General features: G+C 42.3%; 1 protein-coding gene across 2 annotated transcripts in view; it reads right to left on the bottom strand.

Annotated features, from left to right (window-relative positions):
* The window catches only part of LOC105009318 (macrophage mannose receptor 1), a 55,622-nt gene that overhangs the window by 17,907 nt on the left and 15,492 nt on the right, over positions 1-22,223 (bottom strand). For both annotated transcript variants that reach the window (XM_034288878.1, XM_034288885.1), the window contains exons 14-24: positions 19,668-19,743; positions 19,304-19,466; positions 18,340-18,378; positions 17,844-18,007; positions 13,764-13,828; positions 12,763-12,863; positions 11,234-11,376; positions 9,834-9,942; positions 8,593-8,720; positions 7,704-7,739; positions 1,789-1,821 (exon numbers count right to left, since the gene is read on the bottom strand). In XM_034288878.1, the coding sequence (XP_034144769.1) occupies positions 1,789-1,821; positions 7,704-7,739; positions 8,593-8,720; positions 9,834-9,942; positions 11,234-11,376; positions 12,763-12,863; positions 13,764-13,828; positions 17,844-18,007; positions 18,340-18,378; positions 19,304-19,466; positions 19,668-19,743 (1,057 nt within the window). The remainder of the gene's footprint in view (positions 1-1,788; positions 1,822-7,703; positions 7,740-8,592; positions 8,721-9,833; positions 9,943-11,233; positions 11,377-12,762; positions 12,864-13,763; positions 13,829-17,843; positions 18,008-18,339; positions 18,379-19,303; positions 19,467-19,667; positions 19,744-22,223) is intronic.

The raw sequence follows: 22,223 nt of genomic DNA, 5'->3' as shown, positions 1-22,223 counted from the left end.
CAATTAAAAGAAAAGATTAAGATCACAGATACTGGACAGAGGAAGATTGGAAAAAAAGTCTTATGGACAGACAAATTTAAGTTTTATAAAGAATGACATTCGCCAGACACAGACCATATGAAAAGATGCTGGAGGAGTGCTTGACACCATCTGTCAAGCATGGTGGAGACAATGGCCCTCATTTATCAAAAGTGCGTACACCAGATTTCCAGCGTACACCCAAAACCACGATGACTTTGAGATTTATCAATATGGACGTTGGCGTACTGCACTCTCAAATCCTACGCCAGCTCAGTAGATGCACGTTTTGAGTTAATGCGCAGAAAAAAAAATCTGAACGCACTGACAAACTAAAAGATATGATATATTATGACCAACTGTAAAAAAACAACAACATAATAATTACAAACTTCAGTGTTTCTTTTTGTGCAACATGGACTTCAATGATTAATTTGTGTGACTTTACCAAAGCATTTGATTTATATGTATTCCTTCAGATGCGAGCCTGTGCGCTTTACATGACGTTTCAGGGTTAGGCCCGGCAGTTGCGCACGGACTGGGTTCAGTAATAAAATACTTTTAATGACCAAAATATAATTCAGACTGACAAAATAATAAAAATGACATTCTTCTTCTTTTAAATAATAATAATAGAAATAATAATAATAACGACATTCTTCTTCTAAATAACAATAAACGTCATTAATAATAAATATCATAAAATAATAAGACGAATATTACAAATTGTCATGCAATTATATGAATGAATGGTACTCCACATCACATCATCATCTTTTATTACTGCCAAATAAAACAATCCACGTCAGAGAAGTTTCTCTTTTTTGCCGTCTTCTGTGTGTCCATGGCGTAAAATGAGGGCGTGGGGGAAGTGGAGACTTGAATATATAGGGGCGTGTTATTCTAATGACGATCGTTTTCAGCCGCGGCATTTATCAAGGGCAGGTATTGCGTACACCTGGATTTTAAAGGTACGCACAGCTTCATAAATCAGGCGGTGAGAGGAGTGTATGCAAAATCTTACACCAACATATACGCCCGTTTCTACGCAAGAATGATAAATGAGTGCCAATGTGATGGTCTGGGGGTGCACCTGGCCAGCCTGAGTTATGGCTTTTTCTTTGCAACTCTGCCTAGAAGGGCAGTATCCCGGAGTCACCTCTTCACTGTTGACATTGAGACTGGTGTTTTGTGGGTACTATTTAATGAAGCTGCAGGTTGAGGACCTATGAGGCGTCTGTTTCTCAAACTAGATACTCTAATGTATTTGTCCTCTTGCTCAGTTGTACACTGGGTCCTCCCACTTCTCTTTATAATCGAGTTAAAGATGGTTTGGTTTGTCCCTCCTCGGACCACTGTCGGTAGGTACTCACTGACCGAGAGCACCCCACAAACCTTACTGTTTCAAAGATGCTCTGACAGACTGGTCTGGATATGACAATTTGGCCTTTGTCAAAGTCACTCAGGTCTCTACTCCTGCCTATTTCTCCTGCATCCAACACACGATTATTCTCTTACCATCTAATCTACTCAGACCTTGACATGTGCCCTTGTTAGGAGATGATCAGCGTTATTCGCTTCACCTGCTTGGCTCATGAATATATTCACACAAATATGTATATTATATAGGTATAAACATAAATTATAAACAACACCAGGTTAGGGTAATTCTACCCCAAATATGATTCATGATAGATTTAAAGAGAGTATTATAATTAAGATTATTATATTTGACTTGTTAGTAATTCTAAATCATTAAATTGACCTTACCTCATGCAGATTATTCAACGGCCTCATCCGCCTCTACAATTAAAAAATAAATGTTAATGGTAGTTAATATCGCTGTAACCACCTCTACAATCACAAAGTGGATGTGTGTGTACAGATATATGTCAATTACATGTGTAGCATATGTTTCTATTGTTCATGTGTCAATGTGTTCTATAAATAACATTCTTAGTTACAGTTGTGCTCATGAGTTTCCATTCCCTGGCAGAAATTGCAAACATTTTGGCATTGATTTTGAAAATATGACTGATTATCCAATGGGCCCACCACTCATGGGAGGAACCGCTTGGGTCGGGTGTGCTGCCAAATGGGTGGCAGTAAAGGCCAGGGGCCTCAACGGACCAGACCTGGGTGGCAGGAGCTGGCTCTGGGGACGTGGAATGTCACCTCTCTGTGGACGAAAGAGCCGGAACTTGTGGGGGAGGTGGAGCGCTATCAGTTAGATCTGGTGAGCCTTACATCTACGCACAGTCCTGGTTCTGGAACCATACTCCTGGATAGGGGATGGACTCTATTCTTCTCTGGAGTCGCCCAGGGTGTGAGGTGCCGGGCGGGGGCTGGGATAATCACAAGCCCCCGGCTGAGTGCCGCTATGTTGGAGTTTACCCCAGTGGATGAGAGGGTCGCCTCCCTACGCCTACGGGTTGTGGGGGGGAATCTCTGACTGTTGTTTGTGCATTTGCCCCGAAAAGCAGTATTTGGGCTTCTTGGAGACCCTGAATAGAGTCATGTATGGGGCCTGTATAATTCTGCTGGGGGACTTCAACACACACATGGGCAATGATGGAGACACCTGGAGAGGTGTGATAGGGAGGAACGGCCTCCCTGATCTGAACTGGAGTGGTCGTTTGTTGTTAGAGTTCTGTGCTAGTCATGGATTATATATAACGAACACCATGTTCAAACATAAGGATGCTCATAAGTGTACGTGGTACCAGAGCACCCTAGGCCGAAGTTCGATGATTGATTTTGTGATCGTGTCATCGGATCTGGACACTCGGGTAAAGAGACGAGCGGAGCAGTCAACCAATCACCATCAGGTGGTGAGTTGGGTCAGGGGGTGGGGGAAGACTCTGGACAGACTGGGAAAACCCAAACGGGTAGTGCGGGTGAACTGGGAACGTCTGGAGGAGGCCCCCGTCCGAAAGATCTTCAACTCACACCTCCGGCAGAGCTTTTCTGGCATCCCTGTGGAGGTTGGGGGCATTGAACCTGAGTGCCGAAGCTGCGGCGGGGAGCTGTGGTCTTAGGTGCATCAAGGGGCGGTAACCCTCGAACACCCTGGTGGACACCGGTGGTCAGGGAAGCTGTCCAACTGAAGAAGGAGGCCTTCCGAGACGGTTGTAGTGTACCGACGGACTCGAAGGGTTGCGACCTCTGCTATGAAAGAGGCAAAACAGCGGGTGTGGGAGGAGTTTGGGGAAGCCATGGAGAAGGACTTTCGGTCGGCACCACGGTGCTTCTGGAAAACCGTCCGCCACGTCAGGAGGGGAAAACAGGGAACTATCCAAGCTGTGTACAGTAAGGATGGGACACTGTTGACCTCAACTGAGGAGCAAATTGGGCGATGGAAGGAACACTTTGAGGAACTCCTAAATCCCACCTACACGCCCTCTATAGTGGAAGCAGAGCTGGAGGCTGATGGGGAAGCATCATCAATCTCCATGGCAGAAGACACTGAGATAGTCAAACAATTCCACAGTGGCAAAGCTCTGGGAATTGACAAGATCCGTCCAGAAATGTTGAAAGCTTTGGGTGTGGAGGGGATGTCTTGGATAACACGCCTCTTCAACATTGCGTGGGAGTCTGGGACAGTGCCAAAGGAGTGGCAGACTGGGGTTGGTGGTTCCCCTGTTCAAAAACGGGGACCAGAGGGTGTGTGCCAATTACAGGGGTCTAATCTAGTTTACTCAAAAGTACTGGAAAGGAGGATTCGGCAGATAGTCGAACCTCAGATTGAAGAGGAACAATGCGGATTCCTTCCTGGATTCCGAACAGCTCTTTACTCTTGCAAGGATCCTGGAGGGGGCGGGGGAATATGCCCATCCACACTACATGTGTTTTGTGGATCTGGAGAAGGCGTATGACCAGGTCCCCTGGGAGATACTGTGGGAGGTGCTGCGGGAGTATGGGGTGAGGAGGTCCCTTCTAAGGACTATCCAGTCCCTGTAAGTCCAAAGTGAGAGCTGTGTTCGGGTTCTCAGTAGTAAGTCAGACTCGTTCCAGGTGGGGGTTGGACTCCGCCAGGGCTGCGCTTTGTCACCAATCCTATTTGTAAATTTATCGAGGCGCAGTCGGGATGGGGAGGGGTTGCAGTTCGGTGGTCTGGGGAACTCCTCGCTGCTTTTTGTGGATGATGTGGTCCTGATGGCATCAACGGTCTGTGACCTTCAGCACTCACTGGACCGGTTCGTTAGTGTGGATGGCAAATCCTCGGAGCGCTCTGTGCTCATTTGCATAAATAGTCATGATAATTGAATCGCCACAATCGTCCATTTCAATAATATATTTTATGTAGCCACCTTCATGAAGCGTTCCGTGTATAAGTCAAAGGTATGCTTTGGAGTTCCTCAAGGCTCGGTTCTGGGCCCATTATTTTCTCACTATATATGCTCCCTCTGGGCGATGTAATCCAAAATCACAATATTAACTTTCACTGTTATGCTGATGACACACAGTTATATATTTCAGTAAAGCATGGAGAAGCCCCTAAATTAGCTATTTTGGAAGCATGCATTTCAGATATTAGGAAGTGGATGAAAGTGAATTTCTTGCTCTTAAACTCAAATAAAACAGAAATGCTTGTTTTAGGACCCAAAAAACAAAGAGCGTTGTTAGCAGATCTCACTGTGAACCTCGACGGCTGCATGGTCGTATCCCAAAAAACTGTAAAAAACCTTGGCGTTACCCTTGACCCTGACCTCTCCTTTGAAGAACATATAAAATATGTCTCAAGAGTTGCTTATTTTCATCTTCGAAACATTGCAAAAAATGTGAAACTTTCTATCAAAAACTGATGCAGAAAAATGTATCCATGCTTTCGTTACTTCTAGACTAGATTACTGCAATGCTCTTCTCTCTGGTTATCCAGACAAATTAATAAATAAACTTCAATTAGTGCTGCACACGGCTGCTAGAATCCTAACTAGAACAAAAAAATTTGAACACATTACTCCTGTCCTGGCGTCCTTACACTGGCTGCCTGTTAGGGTTAGGGCTGATTTTAAGGTTTTACTGTTAACCTATAAATCAATACATGGACTTGCTCCTACTTACCTTGCTGAAATGATCCAGCCATACATACCTACATGTAACCTTAGATCGCAAGATGCAGGCCTTTTAATTGTACCTAGAATTTCTAAACAAACAGTTGGCGGCAGGACCTTTTCTCATAGAGCTCTACTCCTGTGGGATGATCTGCCAATTAAGGTTAGAAATGCAAACTCAGTGCAAACTTTCAAGAGTCTACTAAAAACTCATCTCTACAGCACGGTTTATAAGGTGAAGGTGACCGGTAGGCTTGATCCTGTCCACCCTGGATACATGCTGAAGGTCCTGGCTTGAAGGGGCCAACACGACAACATAATCTTTTAAAAGCACAGACGAAATCGTGTGGTCCCCAAACCTGGCACCCTCCGGCCCCTGGCTGCGCCTAGAAATTCTGTCCATAAAAATTATGAACAGAACCGGCGACAAAGGGCAGCCCTGCCAGAGTCCAACAAGCCCTGGGAACAAGTCTGACTTACTGCCGGCAATGAGGTCCAAGCTCCTGCTTCGGTCGTACAGGGACCTGACAGCCCTTAGCAAAGGACCCAGGACCCCATATTCCCAAAGCACTCTCCACAGGATGCCGCGAGGGACACAGTCGAATGCCTTCTCCAAATCCACAAAACACATGTGGATTGGTTGGGCAAACTCCCATGAACCCTCCAACACCCCGTAGAAGGTATAGAGCTGGTCCAGTGTTCAACGGACGAAAACCACACTGTTCCTCCTGAACCTCAGATTCAGCCAAAACTGCCAGACAAATTGTTCGGGATACAAAGAAAAACCCACAGGTAACCTCTGGAGAAATACAAGATGGTGTGGTTGTTTCAAGGAGCACAATACAACAATACTTGAACAATAATGAGCTGCATGGTCAAGTTGCCAGAAAGAAGCCTTTACTGTGCCACAAAATGCCACAAGAAATCCCAGTTACAATATGCCGGACAACACCTTGACACGGCTCACAGCTTCTGGCACACTGTAATTTGGAGTGACGAGACCAAAATAGAGCTTTATGGTCTCAAGCATAAGTGCAATGTTTGGAGAGGGGTCAACAAGGCCATTAGGCTTCCCAGGTCTCAATCCGCAGATCCGCGGACGGAGCGCTCTGTGCTCATTTGCATAAATAGTCATGATAATTGAATCGCCACAATCGTCCATTTCAATAATATATTTTATGTAGCCACCTTCATGAAGCATTCCGTGTATAACTTGGGTTATCTGTGTATAGTTTGGGTTGCTATGGGAACCACAGCCTGCAGGAAGAAAACTTTTCACCAGGCAACGACATTGACCAGGCAACTTAGAAAGGCTAATGTGTAGACAAGACTATAGGGATTACAAGGGTGTACATCACTATATATGATGTATTGAACCGTAATACATCGTTTGTATAATAAATATGATATAAAGAAGTTGGTAATTTTTCTGAGTTTATAAATTATAGAAGTCCAAACTTCACTAGCGATCTGGTGGCCATTCTGCGTCATTACACGCAAAAAGAAGTGATATACATTCATTGTTATTTATTTTATTGTTTTATTTCTAGGTAGAAGAACCACATTTTTTTGGGGTGCCTATATTTTTTACCTTCAAGTATTATTTTTTTTTATTAGTTTCAACCCAATACAGTGTCATTTGACAGTAAAGGCATAGAAATATGAGTGAATACCATTGACACAAAACATTATGATGCTTTAAAAAAAAAAACATTATGCTGAATGGCAGAATTTTTTTCTGAAAAATATTTGTTTGCCTTTCCAATAGGTCAGTTTTCTTAATGGTGACCCAAAAGTATGTTTTTATGTTTTTTTTATTGTAGCCAAGGGGGTTTTGATTACCAGGATACATCATAATAGGTTGTATCTTTTACAGAAATGAATCTAGGATCCAAAATGTCCAAGTAGTGAAATCCGGCCGGAATTCCCTCTGACCTGGAGGCGTTAGTGAACAGAATACCATCCCCACTGTGAAGTATGCTACTGGCTCACTGATAATTTGGGGGTGTGTGAACTCTAAAGGCACGGGGAATCATGTGAAAATTCATGGCAAGATGAATGCAGCATATTATCCGAAAATACTGGCAGACAATTTGCATTCTTCTGCATGAAAGCTGCGCATGGAAAGCTCTTGGACTTTTCACCATGACAATGACTCTAAGCACAAGGCCAAGTTGACCCTCCAGTGGTTACAGCAGAAAAAGGTGAAGGTTCTGGGGTGGCCATCACAGTCTCCTGATCGAGCCACTCTGGGGAGATCTCAAACGTGCAGACCACCAAAGACTTTGCATGACCTGGAGGCATTTTGCCAAGACGAATGGGCAGCTATACCACCTGCAAGAATTCAGGGCCTCATAGACAACTATTACAAAAGACTACATGCAGTCATTGATGCTAAAGGGGCAATACACAGTATTAAGAACTAAGGGTATGCAGAATTTGGAACAGGGGTCATTTCATTTTTTTCTTTGTTGCCATGTTTTGTTTTATTATTGTGCCATTCTGTTATGACCTACATTGAATGTGAATCCCATAACAAATATAAGATGTGTTTTGCCTGCTTACTCATTACCAATTCTCCAAGGGTATGCAAACTTTTGAGCACAACTGTAAAGGTCAAATGGTACTTACCCAAAATAAATTAGGAATATCACGATAGCGAGAATCCTTAAATGAGAGCAAAAAATTGTATGCATTAGTGTTATTATGAAACAATATTGGAGGAATATTGTGTTATATATTAGCAATGTTCATTCAATTCATTATTGGTTTAATGATCAAATCTTATTGCAAACAGGGTCGGTTCCAGGCATCAGCAACACTAGTGGTCACTTAAGGCCCCCAAACACTAGGGGAGAGACGCCCCCAAAAGGCTGGAGCACAGACTGAAATTGTTTAAGAATTAAGGGTTTATTTAGGAAATATTGTCTGTTCCCAATAGACAACCACATTCACCCCTGTCTGTTTCCTATAGACAACCACACACACCCTGTCTGTCAACTTTTAACAACCAGATACATCCATGTATGTCCCCTATAGACAACTACATACACCCATGTCCGTCCCCTATAGATAACCACATTCAGCCTTGACTGTTTCCTCTAGACAACCACACACACCCATGTCTGTTCCCTACAGACAACCACATACACCCCTGTCTGTTCCCTATAGACAACCACATACACCCCTGTCTGTTCCCTATAGACAATCCCATACACCCTGTCTGTCAACTTTTAACAACCAGATACATCCATGTATGTCCCCTATAGACAACTACATACACCCATGTCCGTCCCCTATAGATAACCACATACACCCCTGTCTGTCCCCTATAGACAACCACATACACCCCTGTCTGTCCCCTATAGACAACCACATACACCCCTGTCTGTCCCCTATAGACAACCACATACACCCCTGTCTGTCCCCTATAGACAACCACATACACCCCTGTCTGTCCCCTATAGACAACCACATACACACATATGCCTTCCAAGTAAATCAGTGTTTACATGCATACCCAATTGGGAACCCAGTTGAAGTACTTCCTTGCCCGGCCATCGGTCCAAACCAAGGATGAACGCTCTAAGGAGTTCAGTCCAATCCACAGGTCAGTAGCACCAGGACCCATCTGGGTGGTCAGAAACACTGCAGGCAAACATAGTGGTAGAAAGAAGACTCATTTATAACTGTCAAAGTGGATTCTGGGACTGTATTGACAAACCTTTAAAGGGCTATCACCATTTTAAATAGGATAAAAATGAAGTGTTTTCAAACAGCCACAGGCCGAAGAAGACAATCGTCGGCTGATCATTCCAGCCACAATAATCCACCTAATGGGCAACTTTGAAACGGTGCAAAGCCCTGAATGGATATGGCAAAGCCAAAACAGCTTCTTTCCAAGTGGAGTTATTTACATTTCCATCATTTATTAGACATTCCTATCTAGAGCAACTTATGGTGCATTCATTTTAAGATGCAGTAGCTACATGGGACAAAACCCAGTAATAGTAAGTACACCTTTCTCAATGAATTTGCCATCAACCAATTCCATAATAGAAGAGAAAACATTTTCATAATTGCAAGCATTACTTCACAAAAGGTGATGGTGAGGATGTAGAACTGAGAGGAGAGACAATTGTTGAGCAGAAGACAACTTCTATCAAAACTGACTAGCTGTTCTGTTATTTTACAACAACGTTTCTGTTTATTATTTAATACGACTTAACAACCCTCTGACAAGCAGGGTCCAAGTGATATAAGTAGTATTTGTGGGGTGTTTTGGTGTCTTTGATTTATTTAACGATTCATATTTTTGAGGTCTGTGGGCATTCACCATCTAGCTAACTGATGAAAGTTAATACATACAATACACAGTATATACAGTACTGATGAGAAAAATAATATCCGTCTGTGTTTTGTATGTTTTAGGATAACTAAAGGCAGAGGTGAAGAACAGGAGAGAGGATGTGATAAAAGATCACTGGGACAGATTTAAACCCACCGACCTGATCCATTTTACACCTCCAGACTCAACAGTTTAGACCACTAGACCACCCCAGACCACCCCAGACCACCAGACCACCCCAGACCACTAGACTCACTAACCCAGACCACCAGACCACCCCAGACCACCAGACCACCCCAGACCACCAGACCACCCCAGACCACTAGACTCACTACCCCAGACCACCAGACCACCCCAGACCAGACCACAGAGGACTGATCAGAAACACTGCAGGCAAAAAACATCTTACCAACCTTGTTCTCCCCTATTGGCGATGGACGCCAGGTTTGCTCCCACTGATTGACACTGCTTTCTGGCCTCCAGCCAGGTACTTGGTGACCGGTATCCAATCAACTTGTAACACTGTGGACACATCAAAATGCAATGAATGTATGAACATGCTGAGCTGGCCCAGATGACCTCCATTTTGGATAAAGAAGGCAAGAGGGAAGGATCTAAGTGCCTTTCAAAGAAGGTTCATTATTTGGTCTCTTCCAGTTTAAAAAGCCCTCATCCACAGTGCTCAAGAGGTTACTAAATGGTTTGATGAGTATGAAAATCATGTGAATCATATGCTGTGGCCTTCACAGTCACCAGTTCTCAACCCAGACTTCACAGTTACCATTTCTCAACCCAGACTTCACAGTCACCAGTTCTCAACCCAGACTTCACAGTCACCAGTTCTCAACCCAGACTTCACAGTCACCAGTTCTCAACCCAGACTTCACAGTCACCAGATCTCAACCCAGACTTCACAGTCACCAGTTCTCAACCCAGACTTCACAGTCACCAGTTCTCAACCCAGACTTCACAGTCACCAGTTCTCAACCCAGACTTCACAGTCACCAGATCTCAACCCAATTGGGAGGTTTTGGACCGACGTGTCAAACAGCTTCTGTGTTTTTGTTCTCCCCAATTAGAGGCAGCTGTACATCGTTGCCTCTAATTGGGGAACCCATTTAAGTTGGATTTGTCCACACCGCGGTGTGGGTCATTATAAATGCCTTGTGTGCATTTTGTTGTGGTTGTACTACTCTTGTTTTGCTTGCCTCATTTTAAAGGAATGTATTTTTATAACTCTGTCCTACCTCGTTAACTGTGATAAGTATTGCTGTCTTTGATGCTTGTAATTCAAGTAATACTCTCTTTACTTATTCAATTAATCTGTTACATTAATTAGTATAATCCTAGGAATCATCTATAAAACGGGTGAAAATCCAGTTCTGCCACCTTTTATCTCTGACCTTCACCTGGTACTGGGCTCATGTTTTCTCCTCTTACTGACATTTGTTTGGTACTGGGCTCATGTTTTCTCCTCATACTGACATTTGTTTGGTACTAGGCTCATGTTTTCTCCTCTTTCTGACATTTGTTTGGTACTGGGCTCATGTTTTCTCCTCTTACTGACATTTGTTTGGTACTGGGCTCATGTTTTCTCCTCATACTGACATTTGTTTGGTACTAGGCTCATGTTTTCTCCTCTTACTGACATTTGACTGGTACTGGGCTCATGTTTTCTCCTCATACTGACCTTTGACTGGTACTGGGCTCATGTTTTCTCCTCATACTGACATTTGACTGGTACTGGGTTCATGTTTTCTCCTCATACTGATGTTTGACTGGTACTGGGTTCATGTCCTCTCTGCATACTGACCTTTGACTGGTACTGGGTCCAATCTGGGGGACAACCTCCAGTTGGGGGAACAGTAGGAGCCACTGTGCTGTTTGGTGGATGAGAGACACTCCTCTTACAGATGGATCTCATTTCAGTACCACAGTTATAATCATGCCAGAAACCTGGAAATACAGTCACATATACCGTTAATGTAAAACCTGTAAATAAAATATACATATAGTTTAAAACACATATAGTTATGTCGGTCTAGTCAAAAAGCTAGACGATAGATACAGTACACTACTCAAAAGAATTAAGAGAACATTTCAATCGTGCATCGGGTCACAATGAACTAAATATATTATAGATCAAGGTCTTTATTGTACATTGTGTACTTTTTTGAGAACAAAATGATGTAACAACGGTAAATGGAAACCAAAATCACCAACCAATTGAGGGCTGGATTCAAACTCACAAGTAAAGATTTGAAATCACAGGCTGTTCCAACTTAAGTGAATTTCATCACGGCAAAACAATGTGATTCAGTAGTGTGTATGGCCCCCATATGCCTGTATGCACTCCCCAACAACGTCTGGCCATGCTCCTGAGGAGACGGTGGATGGTGTACTGGGGGATCTCCTCCCAGACCTGGATCAGGGCATCAGTGAACTACTGGACAGTCTGTGGCGCTACGGTGTCGGATGCACTGATACATAACGTCCCAGTGGTCTGGGGAACATGAGGGCCAGTCAATGGTATCGATGCCTTCATTATCCAGGGACTGCCTACACACTCTGGCCACATGAGGAACCCAGGGCTCACTGCATCAGCGTAAGGTCAGACGACGGGTCTGAGGATTTCTTCACGGTACCTAACAGCAGTCATGGTATCGTTGACTAGCACATGGAGGTCTGTGTGACCCTCCAATGCTATGCCTTCCCAGACGATCACTGACCCACAGCCAAACCGGTCATGCTGGGTGATGTTGCAGGCAGTATAACTTTCAGCATGGCGTTTCCAGGCTCTTTCACATCTGTCATGTGCTCAGTATGAACCTGCTCTCATCTATGTAGAGAAATGGGTGCCAATTCTGATGTTCTCTAGCGAATGCCAATTGAGCTGCACAGTGCTGGGCTGTGAGCATAGGTCCCACTAGAGGATGTCAGGCCCTCATGCCACCTTCATTGAGTCTGTTTCTGATAGTTTGGTCAGAAACATGCACACCAGCTGCCCGGTGGAGGTAAATTTTGTAGGACTCTGGCAGTGCTCCTCCTGTTCCTCCTCGCACAAAGGAGCAGATACCGGCCCTGCTGCTGGGTTGATGCCCTTCTACGGCCCAGTCCAGCTTTCTTCGTGTAACGGCCCATCTGCTGGAATCTCCTCCATGCTCTTGAGACTCTACTGGGAGACACAGCAAATCTTCTTGCGACGGCACATATGGATGTGCCATCCTGGAGGAGCTGGACTACCTGTGCAACCTGAATGGGCTGCAGTTTATGGTTTATGAAATACAAATAGCAACAGATACTGAAAACGTACAATAAGGCCTGATCTTGTCTTTAACTCACCCAAATAGCTTGTCATGACTACACAGTTCTCATCGTTGTTTTTGAAGTCTGGTTGGTTTTCATCCCATCTCTGGAACACTACTGGAGAACCGTCCATCCACCTGGACAGAACATAGAACACAATACCTCAAAACACAGAACAGAGATCACATATAAAACAGACAGAACACAGAAAGTTGCTTCATTCAAGACATATTGGAATGTTCAGAAATACAACTAACAAAACGTAGTATTTTGTATGGCCTTGTCTACAAAACCTAACAATTCATTTTGGTAGACTGTCATAAAATTTCCAGGCCATGACAATCTGGCAGAGAAACACCTGTGAGGCAGGAGTGGGAAAGAGAGAGAAACCCTAGGCTGTCCATTTCCTTTGTCTCTAACCCATAACAATATGCAATAAATTGTCACAAATTCCTATACGTGTCCTTTTGCTCTGTCATTTGTGTATAGCTCGATGTCAAAAACTGTAATTTAATCAATTTTAAATTAAGTCTTTAACAAAACATGTGGACAAAGGGGTCTAAACACACTCTATCCAAGTCTGATAATCCTATGGATGTCATTCAGATATACTGTATGTTATCTACAGTCCATAGCAACACAGACTTACACATCCAATATGGATGTCATTCAGATATACTGTACGATATCTACTGTCCATAGCAACACAGACTTACACATCCAATATGGATGTCATTCAGATATACTGTACGATATCTACTGTCCATAGCAACACAGACTTACACATCCAATATGGATGTTATTCAGATATACTGTATGTTATCTACTGTCCATAGCAATACAGACACAACCAATATTCTGTGTCAGTCAAAAAAGATCAACTGGTACAGGTGACTGGAGAGTTGGCAAAGCTATTACTCAATGCATGTATTTATTTGCGCATCAAATATTTATTACACATATTAATGTTTATCTGCCTTTGATTGGTAAATATTTACATGTTTAATTTAGGTTGATGATGTATTTTTTATACTCACCCAAACGACTTGTCAAGATCAACTGTTAGTCCAATGTAATGTGATCCAAAACCCTCTTTCTTTATCTGAAAAATAACAATTGACATTAAAGCCTAGATTTCCTCTGGTGAGCAGGCACTCTCCCTCAGCCACTGGGAATGACTATATTGGGATATCGATCATATACAATGGCCATGGTCTGTTCTTAGGCATCATGTGTTTTAGTGCCTTGGCCATTGTATGTTTTACTTCATACTACAAAACTTCTAGGTGCATTATTGCAATTATAAACTGGTTGGTGTTACCTGTACTATACAGTCCAACATGCTATAGTTTCCATCAAAACATTTGAGCAGATGAAAATCAGTCAATTATGTGTATTTTATAACTAACACTTCTCTAAGTTCTTAGATGTACATCAGTCTGTAATATTGTAGCAACCTGAAACTGTATAGTATCTGTCTGTTATATTGTAGCAACCTGATATTGTATCTTTCTGTGAAATTGAAGCGATCTGATATTGTATCTGTCTGTGATACTGTAGCCACCTAATATTGTATCTGTGATATTGAAGCGACTTGACATTGTATCTGTCTGTGATATTGTAGCGACCTAGTTATTGTTTTCAGTATGTGTAATGTGTACTGTAGTTATTGCATGCTAGGTGGTGCAGTGAGATATGTTAGATGTGAACTTCCTCATTGTTCCTTGAATAAAGCAAAGCTAAAATGAGTCCAATGGTGTCAGCATATATACAGGTGCATCTCCAAAAATTTGAATATTCTGGAAAAGTTTATTTTTCCCCGTAATTCTAATCAAAAAGTGATACCATATATAATATATTCATTACACGTAAAGTAAAACATTTCAAGACTTATTTGTTTCAATCTTGGTGATTACAGCTTACAGCTCATGGAAATAAAAAATCCAGTATCTCAAAAAAATTAAATCATAATACAGAAATGTCGACCCGAGAAGAGCTCTAATCTGCTAATTAACTAAAAAAACTGAAAATGTATCCTAAGTGTGTTAATTTATGTACTCAATACTTGGTCGGGGCTCCGTTTGCACAAATGAATGCATCAATGCAGCGTTGCATGGAGGTAATCAGCCTGTGGCACTACTGAGGTGTTAGAAGCCCAGGTTGCTTTGATAGTGGCCTTCACCTCGTTTGTGTTGTTGAGTCTGGTGTATGTCATTGTCCTTTTGACAATACCCCATAGATTCTCAATCAAGCACAGGGACTGTGCCAATCAAGCACAGTAATACCATGGGCAGCCAACCAGTTACCAGTCATTTTGGCACTGTGGGCAGGTTCCAAGTCCTGCTGGAAAAGGAAATCAGCATCTCCAAGAAGACGGAAGCATGAGGTGCCATAAAATCTCCTGGTAGACAGCAGCATTGACTCTGGACTTGATAAATTGGACCAACACCAGCAGATGACATGGCACCCAAATCAACACTAATTGTGGAAACGTCACACTGGATACTGCGCCTCTCCACTCTTCCTCGAGACTCGGGGACCTTGATTTCCAGATGAAATGAGCAACGGTCCAATTATTTTTCTCCTTCGCCCAGGTAAGACACTTCTGACGTGGTATCTGGTTCTGGAGTGGCTTGACACTAGGAATGGTTAATATTCCCTGCGCAAGTGGCAATGCATTGTGGAAAAACAAATCACAGTAATAATACTTGCTGGTACAAAGATCAAGAGTGCTATAATTGTCGGGGAAAAAGGCCACATCTTAAATACAAAGTACTGTAGGAAAAGACTTAAAGGCAAACCATGCTACAACTACAAACAAATTGAGACGGAGTAAGTGCGCAAAACCAGACTAGTGAGTCAGATGGTTCTGATACAGAAAATAAGTTTGACTGCATGTGTTGAGGGAAGAGGACGTGTCAGACAAGTTCAAAAGCAAAATGGAGGACATTTAATAGAAAAAGAATCAGATATGGGTGCAGCAGTGTCATTGACTTCACTGGAGTAACATGAATAGATGCTGATGCATTTGCCTCTTGCAACCAACTGACATCATACTAAAGACTTACACAGGGGAAGCTATCAAACCAGAAGGAGGTTTACCAAAGTAACAGTACAATTGAACAAACCGCCCTGCTCCCTTTGTATGTGGTAAAATGTAATGCGCCACCACTGTTTGGCAGACAATGGCTAAAGAAATTCCAGTTGAACTGACAGGAAATAAAGAAAATACAAGTGCACTGGGACACACTGGAGAGTGTATTAATGAGAAATTCTGCAAGTTTTACTAAGTAGCTTGGGACAATGAAATGCATTGAAGCCACAGTGCAACTAAAAGCCAAACACACTAAAGTGTCATTCCATATGCAATGCAACCCAAGGTGGATGCTGCTTTGACACGTTTAACAAAGACTAACATGTCATTACCAGTAAAGTGCAGTGAATAGGCTACACCCGTTGTTCCAGTCCTCAAGATGGATAGCTCAGTGAGACTCTGTGGTGACTTTAAAGTCACAGTAAACCAAGCCCTCTGTGTGGATAGTTATTCCATTCTATGCATCACAGATCTTTTTGTATCATGAGCCAGCGGACAACATTTCAGGAAAGTGGACCTTTCTAATGCTAGGCATTAGACTGGCATCTGGGCGCAGTCCTTACACACATTTTCCCAAATGGAGAGGAAAAACCTATTGCTTTCGCCTCGAGAATACTCAGCAAAGCCGAACACAACAACTTCCAGTACACATATGGGAGGGAGTTAACTTTAATCACGACCATCGACCACTGATGGATTCTGATGGATTCTGTTGATAGACTCTGGACACAGCTCAGTGACTTTAGCCGTGGCACTGACACAGGATGCCACCTTTGCCACAAGTCAGTTTGTGACATTTCTGCTCTACTAAATCTGCCCCGGTCAACTGTAAGTGCTATAAATGTGAAGAACTTACAGTGCAAGCATCTAGAAGCAACATCCCAGCCATAATGTGGTAGACCATATAAACCATATAAACCATATAAACCATATAAACCATATAAACTCAGAGTGGAGTCGCCGAGTGCTGAAGCACATAGCATGTAAACATCACCTACTCACCACACAGTTCCAAACTGCCTCTGGAAGCAACATCAGCAAAAGCACTGTCTTGGGAGCTCCAGGAAATATGTGTTAATGGCCGAGCTGCTGTATGCAAGACTCACATCAACATGTGCAATGCCAAGGGTCGAATGGACTGGTGTAAAGCACACCGCGACTGGTCTCTGAAGCAGTGGAGACGTGTTCTCTGGAGTGATGAATCATGCTTCACTATCTGGCAGTCTGATGGAGGAATCTGGATGCAGTGGATGCAAGGAGAACACTACCTACTGGAATGTATAGTGCCTGATGTAAAGTTATGGTATGGAAGGGGTAATGGTATGGGGCTGTGGTTCAGGGTTTTGGCTAAGCCCCTTAGTTTCTGTGAATGGTCATCTTAATGCTACAAGACACAAAGACATTTTAGACAATTGGGTGCTTCTAGCTTTGAGGCCCTTTCCTGTTCCAGCATGACTACGCACAAAGTGGGATCCTTAAAGACATGGTCCAACGAGGTTGGTGTGGAGGTACTTGAGTGGCCTGCACAGAGCCCTGACCTCAACTCCACTGAATGCTTTAAGAAAGAGTTGGAAAGGCGATTACGAGCCAGGCCTTCTCGTCCAACATCAATGCTTGACCTCACAAAGGTTCTTTTGGCTGAATGAGCACAAATTCCCACAGAGACTCCAAAATTTGGTATCTGTAAAAGCACTTTGTGACAACTGGCGATATATAACGGGCTTTAAAAATTAAAATGTATTTTGATTTGCAAACGCAAAGTAATGTGCGAAAGCGACTCCCACCAGACATTAGTGAAGCATAGTTTCTTCTACCTTCTTTGTTGTCACACTGTCCACCTCTTGTAGACTTGCTCTCCACAAGTAGAATAGAAATAGTTCTGAGAAAACCCTGATTGTTCTCACTGAATATGCAGCCGTAGTGAGTGAGGAGGTTGATGTTACATAAAATTTTTCTCAAGACAAAGCTTTGTTTATTCCACATTTCCCGCAAAAAGAAACAAGTATGGCCCAGTGACCCTTACCTTTTTCCACAGGAATGTATTTTCTGTGAGTGTGTTGATAACTGCCAGGTCCGCATGTCTCTGGCGACAGAAGTCTCTGGCGTCCTCCATGGCCATCACATGACTATTGAAGTAATACTGGGAGCCTCCATATTCCAGCCAACCATCCTCTGTCACATTGTACTCTAAACAAGAAGGAGACAACACTTAATCTTTGTAATCTCAGCTTCAAAAGATGAACATTTGACAGACCTAGTTTGGAATGTGAAGACCTGTGAAGACTAGGAGCTAGTGTGGAATATGTGACTACAGTGAAGAACTGTGAAGACTAGGAGCTAGTCTGGAATGTGTGACTACAGTGAAGACCTGTGAAGACTAGGAGCTAGTCTGGAATGTGTGACTACAGTGAAGAACTGTGAAGACTAGGAGCTAGTCTGGAATGTGTGACTACAGTGAAGACCTGTGAGGACCAACAACTAGTGTGGATCAGCAACATGCGTGAGAGATGAGGACTTACCAGGAACAGTGTTTTGGGGAGGAGGTAGTGGGGTCACTCCTGTAACACATAAGATTAGAGGAGAGACAGTGAGGTGGAGAAACGAGAGAAGAGCATAGAAGAAGAAAAGGAGGACGAAAGAGACAAAGAGTAAAGACAGAGGATATGTGTGGAAAGAGGGGTTGAGAGAGGAGAAGAATAAAGAGACCAGCAGATGTGGTAAAGTTACTCATCATGTAGTGAGTTCCACAGACAGAGACTCTACATCCTGAATGGCCCAGTATCCCCTTTGACCCCTGGTCTAAAGTAGTGTACTATGAAGGGGAATAGATCCCTGGTCTAAAGTAGTGTACTATGAAGGGAATAGACCCCTGGTCTAAAGTAGTGTACTATGAAGGGAACAGACCCCTGGTCTAAAGTAGTGTACTATGAAGGGAACAGACCCCTGGTCTAAAGTAGTTTACTATGAAGGTATTAGACCCCTGGTCTAAAGTAGTGTAATATGAAGGGAATAGACCCCTGGTCTAAAGTAGTGTACTATGAAGGGAATAGACCCCTGGTCTAAAGTAGTGTAATATGAAGGGAATAGACCCCTGGTCTAAAGTAGTGTACTATGAAGGGAATAGACCCCTGGTCTAAAGTAGTGTAATATGAAGGGAATAGACCCCTGGTCTAAAGTAGTGTACTATGAAGGGAATAGACCCCTGGTCTAAAGTAGTGTAATATGAAGGGAACAGACCCCTGGTCTAAAGTAGTGTACTATGAAGGGAATAGACCCCTGGTCTAAAGTAGTGTAATATGAAGGGAACAGACCCCTGGTCTAAAGTAGTGTACTATGAAGGGAATAGACCCCTGGTCTAAAGTAGTGTACTATGAAGGGAATAGAACCCTGGTCTAAAGTAGTGTACTATGAAGGGAATAGAACCCTGGTCTAGAGTAATGTACTATGAAGGGATTATAATTAGTCTGGTTCTGAATTCAGTACCTTTACGGATCTCACACATCCAGTCGTTGTAACTTTCACAGTGTGCATCATTCCAGGATCCTCCAGGCTGCCGGTAATGACTGTAACTGAAATACATCTCAGCACAGGACTCCACTCCATTGTAATTGTTGGGTTCACCATTCTTCCAGTTTTGGAAGTACAGCTGATGACAAAGCCATCCAGAGAGAAACTTTACCATGAGGTGAACTACTGATAAATAATAATTGAAAGACATTACAGACCACCATGACAAAATTAATTATCCCTCATGGACAAAATAGAGACGGAAGTTACCTAAGTTTAAGGTTTTTATGATCAATACCAAAGATATTATAATTGTTATTTATATTTAAATATAACTCACTGGTGACCCATCAGTCCAGACGTAGCCAGCATTTGGGTCCTGAGCACTCAGGCCGATCCAAGCCTTTCCTCTGCGGCTAAAGTATCAAAGAATTAATGTATTATCACCACGGCTACGATATCCAGAATAATAATATATTATCCCCATGGATACAGTATTTAAAATTATATTATATTATTACTATGGCTAAAATATTAAGTTATCACCAAAGTGTGCTAAATGTCTCTACAAGTCATTTTATTCATAATCATCCCTGTGGATTCTTAATCTGATATGTAGTTATATTCAAACATTTTAAAAAACCAATTTATTGAAGAATTTCTTTTAATTAATTTAATCAAATATAAAAATCGAAATGCATCTATACAATCAATCAACATTTTTACTAGCAGGTAACCCATTATCCAGTAAAAAGCCATCCAGCTATGAGGACATGACTCAGGACCAGGAAGTCCAGCTGTGAGAACATGACTCAGGACCAGGAAGTCCAGCTGTGAGAACATGACTCAGTACCTGGAAGTCCAGCTGTGGGGACATGACTCAGGACATATGTCTGTATGCTTATGAAAGTGTTATCATGCCCCTTCCACCAAGTCCATTATAATCCTCTCAGACTAGGTATCCTCTACTTCTCATCTGTAGACTCATGGTTTAAGTACGGTTGGTCTTCTGTAGACTCATGGTTTAAGTACTGTTAGTCTTCTGTAGACTCATGGTTTAAGTACTGTTGGTCTTCTGTAGACTCATCGTTTTAGTACTGTTGGTCTTCTGTAGACTCATGGTTTTAGTACTGTTGGTCTTCTGTAGACTCATGGTTTAAGTACTGTTGGTCTTCGGTAGACTCATGGTTTACGTACTGTTAGTCTTCTGTAGACTCATGGTTTAAGTACTGTTGGTCTTCTGTAGACTCATGGTTTGAGTACTGTTGGTCTTCTGTAGACTCATGGTTTAAGTACGGTTGGTCTTCTGTAGACTCATGGTTTAAGTACTGTTGGTCTTCGGTAGACTCATGGTTTACGTACTGTTAGTCTTCTGTAGACTCATGGTTTAAGTACTGTTGGTCTTCTGTAGACTCATGGTTTAAGTACTGTTAGTCTTCTGTAGACTCATGGTTTAAGTACTGTTGGTCGTCTGTAGACTCATCGTTTTAGTACTGTTGGTCTTCTGTAGACTCATGGTTTAAGTACTGTTGGTCTTCTGTAGACTCATCGTTTTAGTACTGTTGGTCTTCTGTAGACTCATGGTTTAAGTACTGTTAGTCTTCTGTAGACTCATGGTTTAAGTACTGTTGGTCTTCTGTAGACTCATCGTTTTAGTACTGTTGGTCTTCTGTAGACTCATGGTTTAAGTACTGTTGGTCTTCTGTAGACTCATCGTTTTAGTACTGTTGGTCTTCTGTAGACTCATGGTTTAAGTACTGTTGGTCTTCTGTAGACTCATGGTTTAAGTACTGTTGGTCTTCGGTAGACTCATGGTTTACGTACTGTTAGTCTTCTGTAGACTCATGGTTTAAGTACTGTTGGTCTTCTGTAGACTCATGGTTTAAGTACTGTTAGTCTTCTGTAGACTCATGGTTTAAGTACTGTTGGTCTTCTGTAGACTCATCGTTTTAGTACTGTTGGTCTTCTGTAGACTCATGGTTTAAGTACTGTTGGTCTTCTGTAGACTCATGGTTTAAGTACTGTTGGTCTTCTGTAGACTCATCGTTTTAGTACTGTTGGTCTTCTGTAGACTCATGGTTTAAGTACTGTTGGTTTTCGGTAGACTATGGTTTACGTACTGTTAGTCTTCTGTAGACTCATGGTTTAAGTACTGTTGGTCTTCTGTAGACTCATGGTTTAAGTACTGTTGGTCTTCTGTAGACTCATGGTTTAAGTACTGTTGGTCTTCTGTTGACTCATGGTTTAAGTACTGTTGGTCTTCGGTAGACTCATGGTTTACGTACTGTTAGTCTTCTGTAGACTCATGGTTTAAGTACTGTTGGTCTTCTGTAGACTCATGGTTTAAGTACTGTTAGTCTTCTGTAGACTCATGGTTTAAGTACTGTTGGTCTTCTGTAGACTCATCGTTTTAGTACTGTTGGTCTTCTGTAGACTCATGGTTTAAGTACTGTTGGTCTTCTGTAGACTCAGGGTTTTAGTACTGTTAGTCTTACTCTTCAACGCTTTTTTATCCTATTAGTATAATTGATAAATATTAAATCCTTTTAAGTTGGGAAATCATACACATGGGATACAAAGTTAATTTGAACTCTGTAGCTTGTATGGTGTAACAGTGTTTTAGGGTTAATTAATGCTAATTATGGAAATTACTCTCAATAATGTAGTTATAGACAATAAACATGCCATAATTTTATATTGGGATACCCAAACCAAGTCTAACTAGCTCGTACAGTTCAAAAGGTACTGTTTTAGTGTTAATTCAAGTTCATTATTTTTAACATTTCAGTAATTAACATAATCATATACAATACATGTTTAAGAGTTTTACGTTGGAACAGCCTAAACAAGTGAAATAAACCTACTTTGGTCTCTGTAGCTTGAACTGTTCAGTAAA

Source organism: Esox lucius, chromosome 3 (assembly GCF_011004845.1).
Source record: "Esox lucius isolate fEsoLuc1 chromosome 3, fEsoLuc1.pri, whole genome shotgun sequence".
Classification (NCBI taxonomy): Eukaryota; Metazoa; Chordata; class Actinopteri; order Esociformes; family Esocidae; genus Esox; species Esox lucius.
The sequence above is the reverse complement of the archived record's forward strand: the minus strand, read 5'-3'. Positions and strand labels throughout refer to the sequence as shown.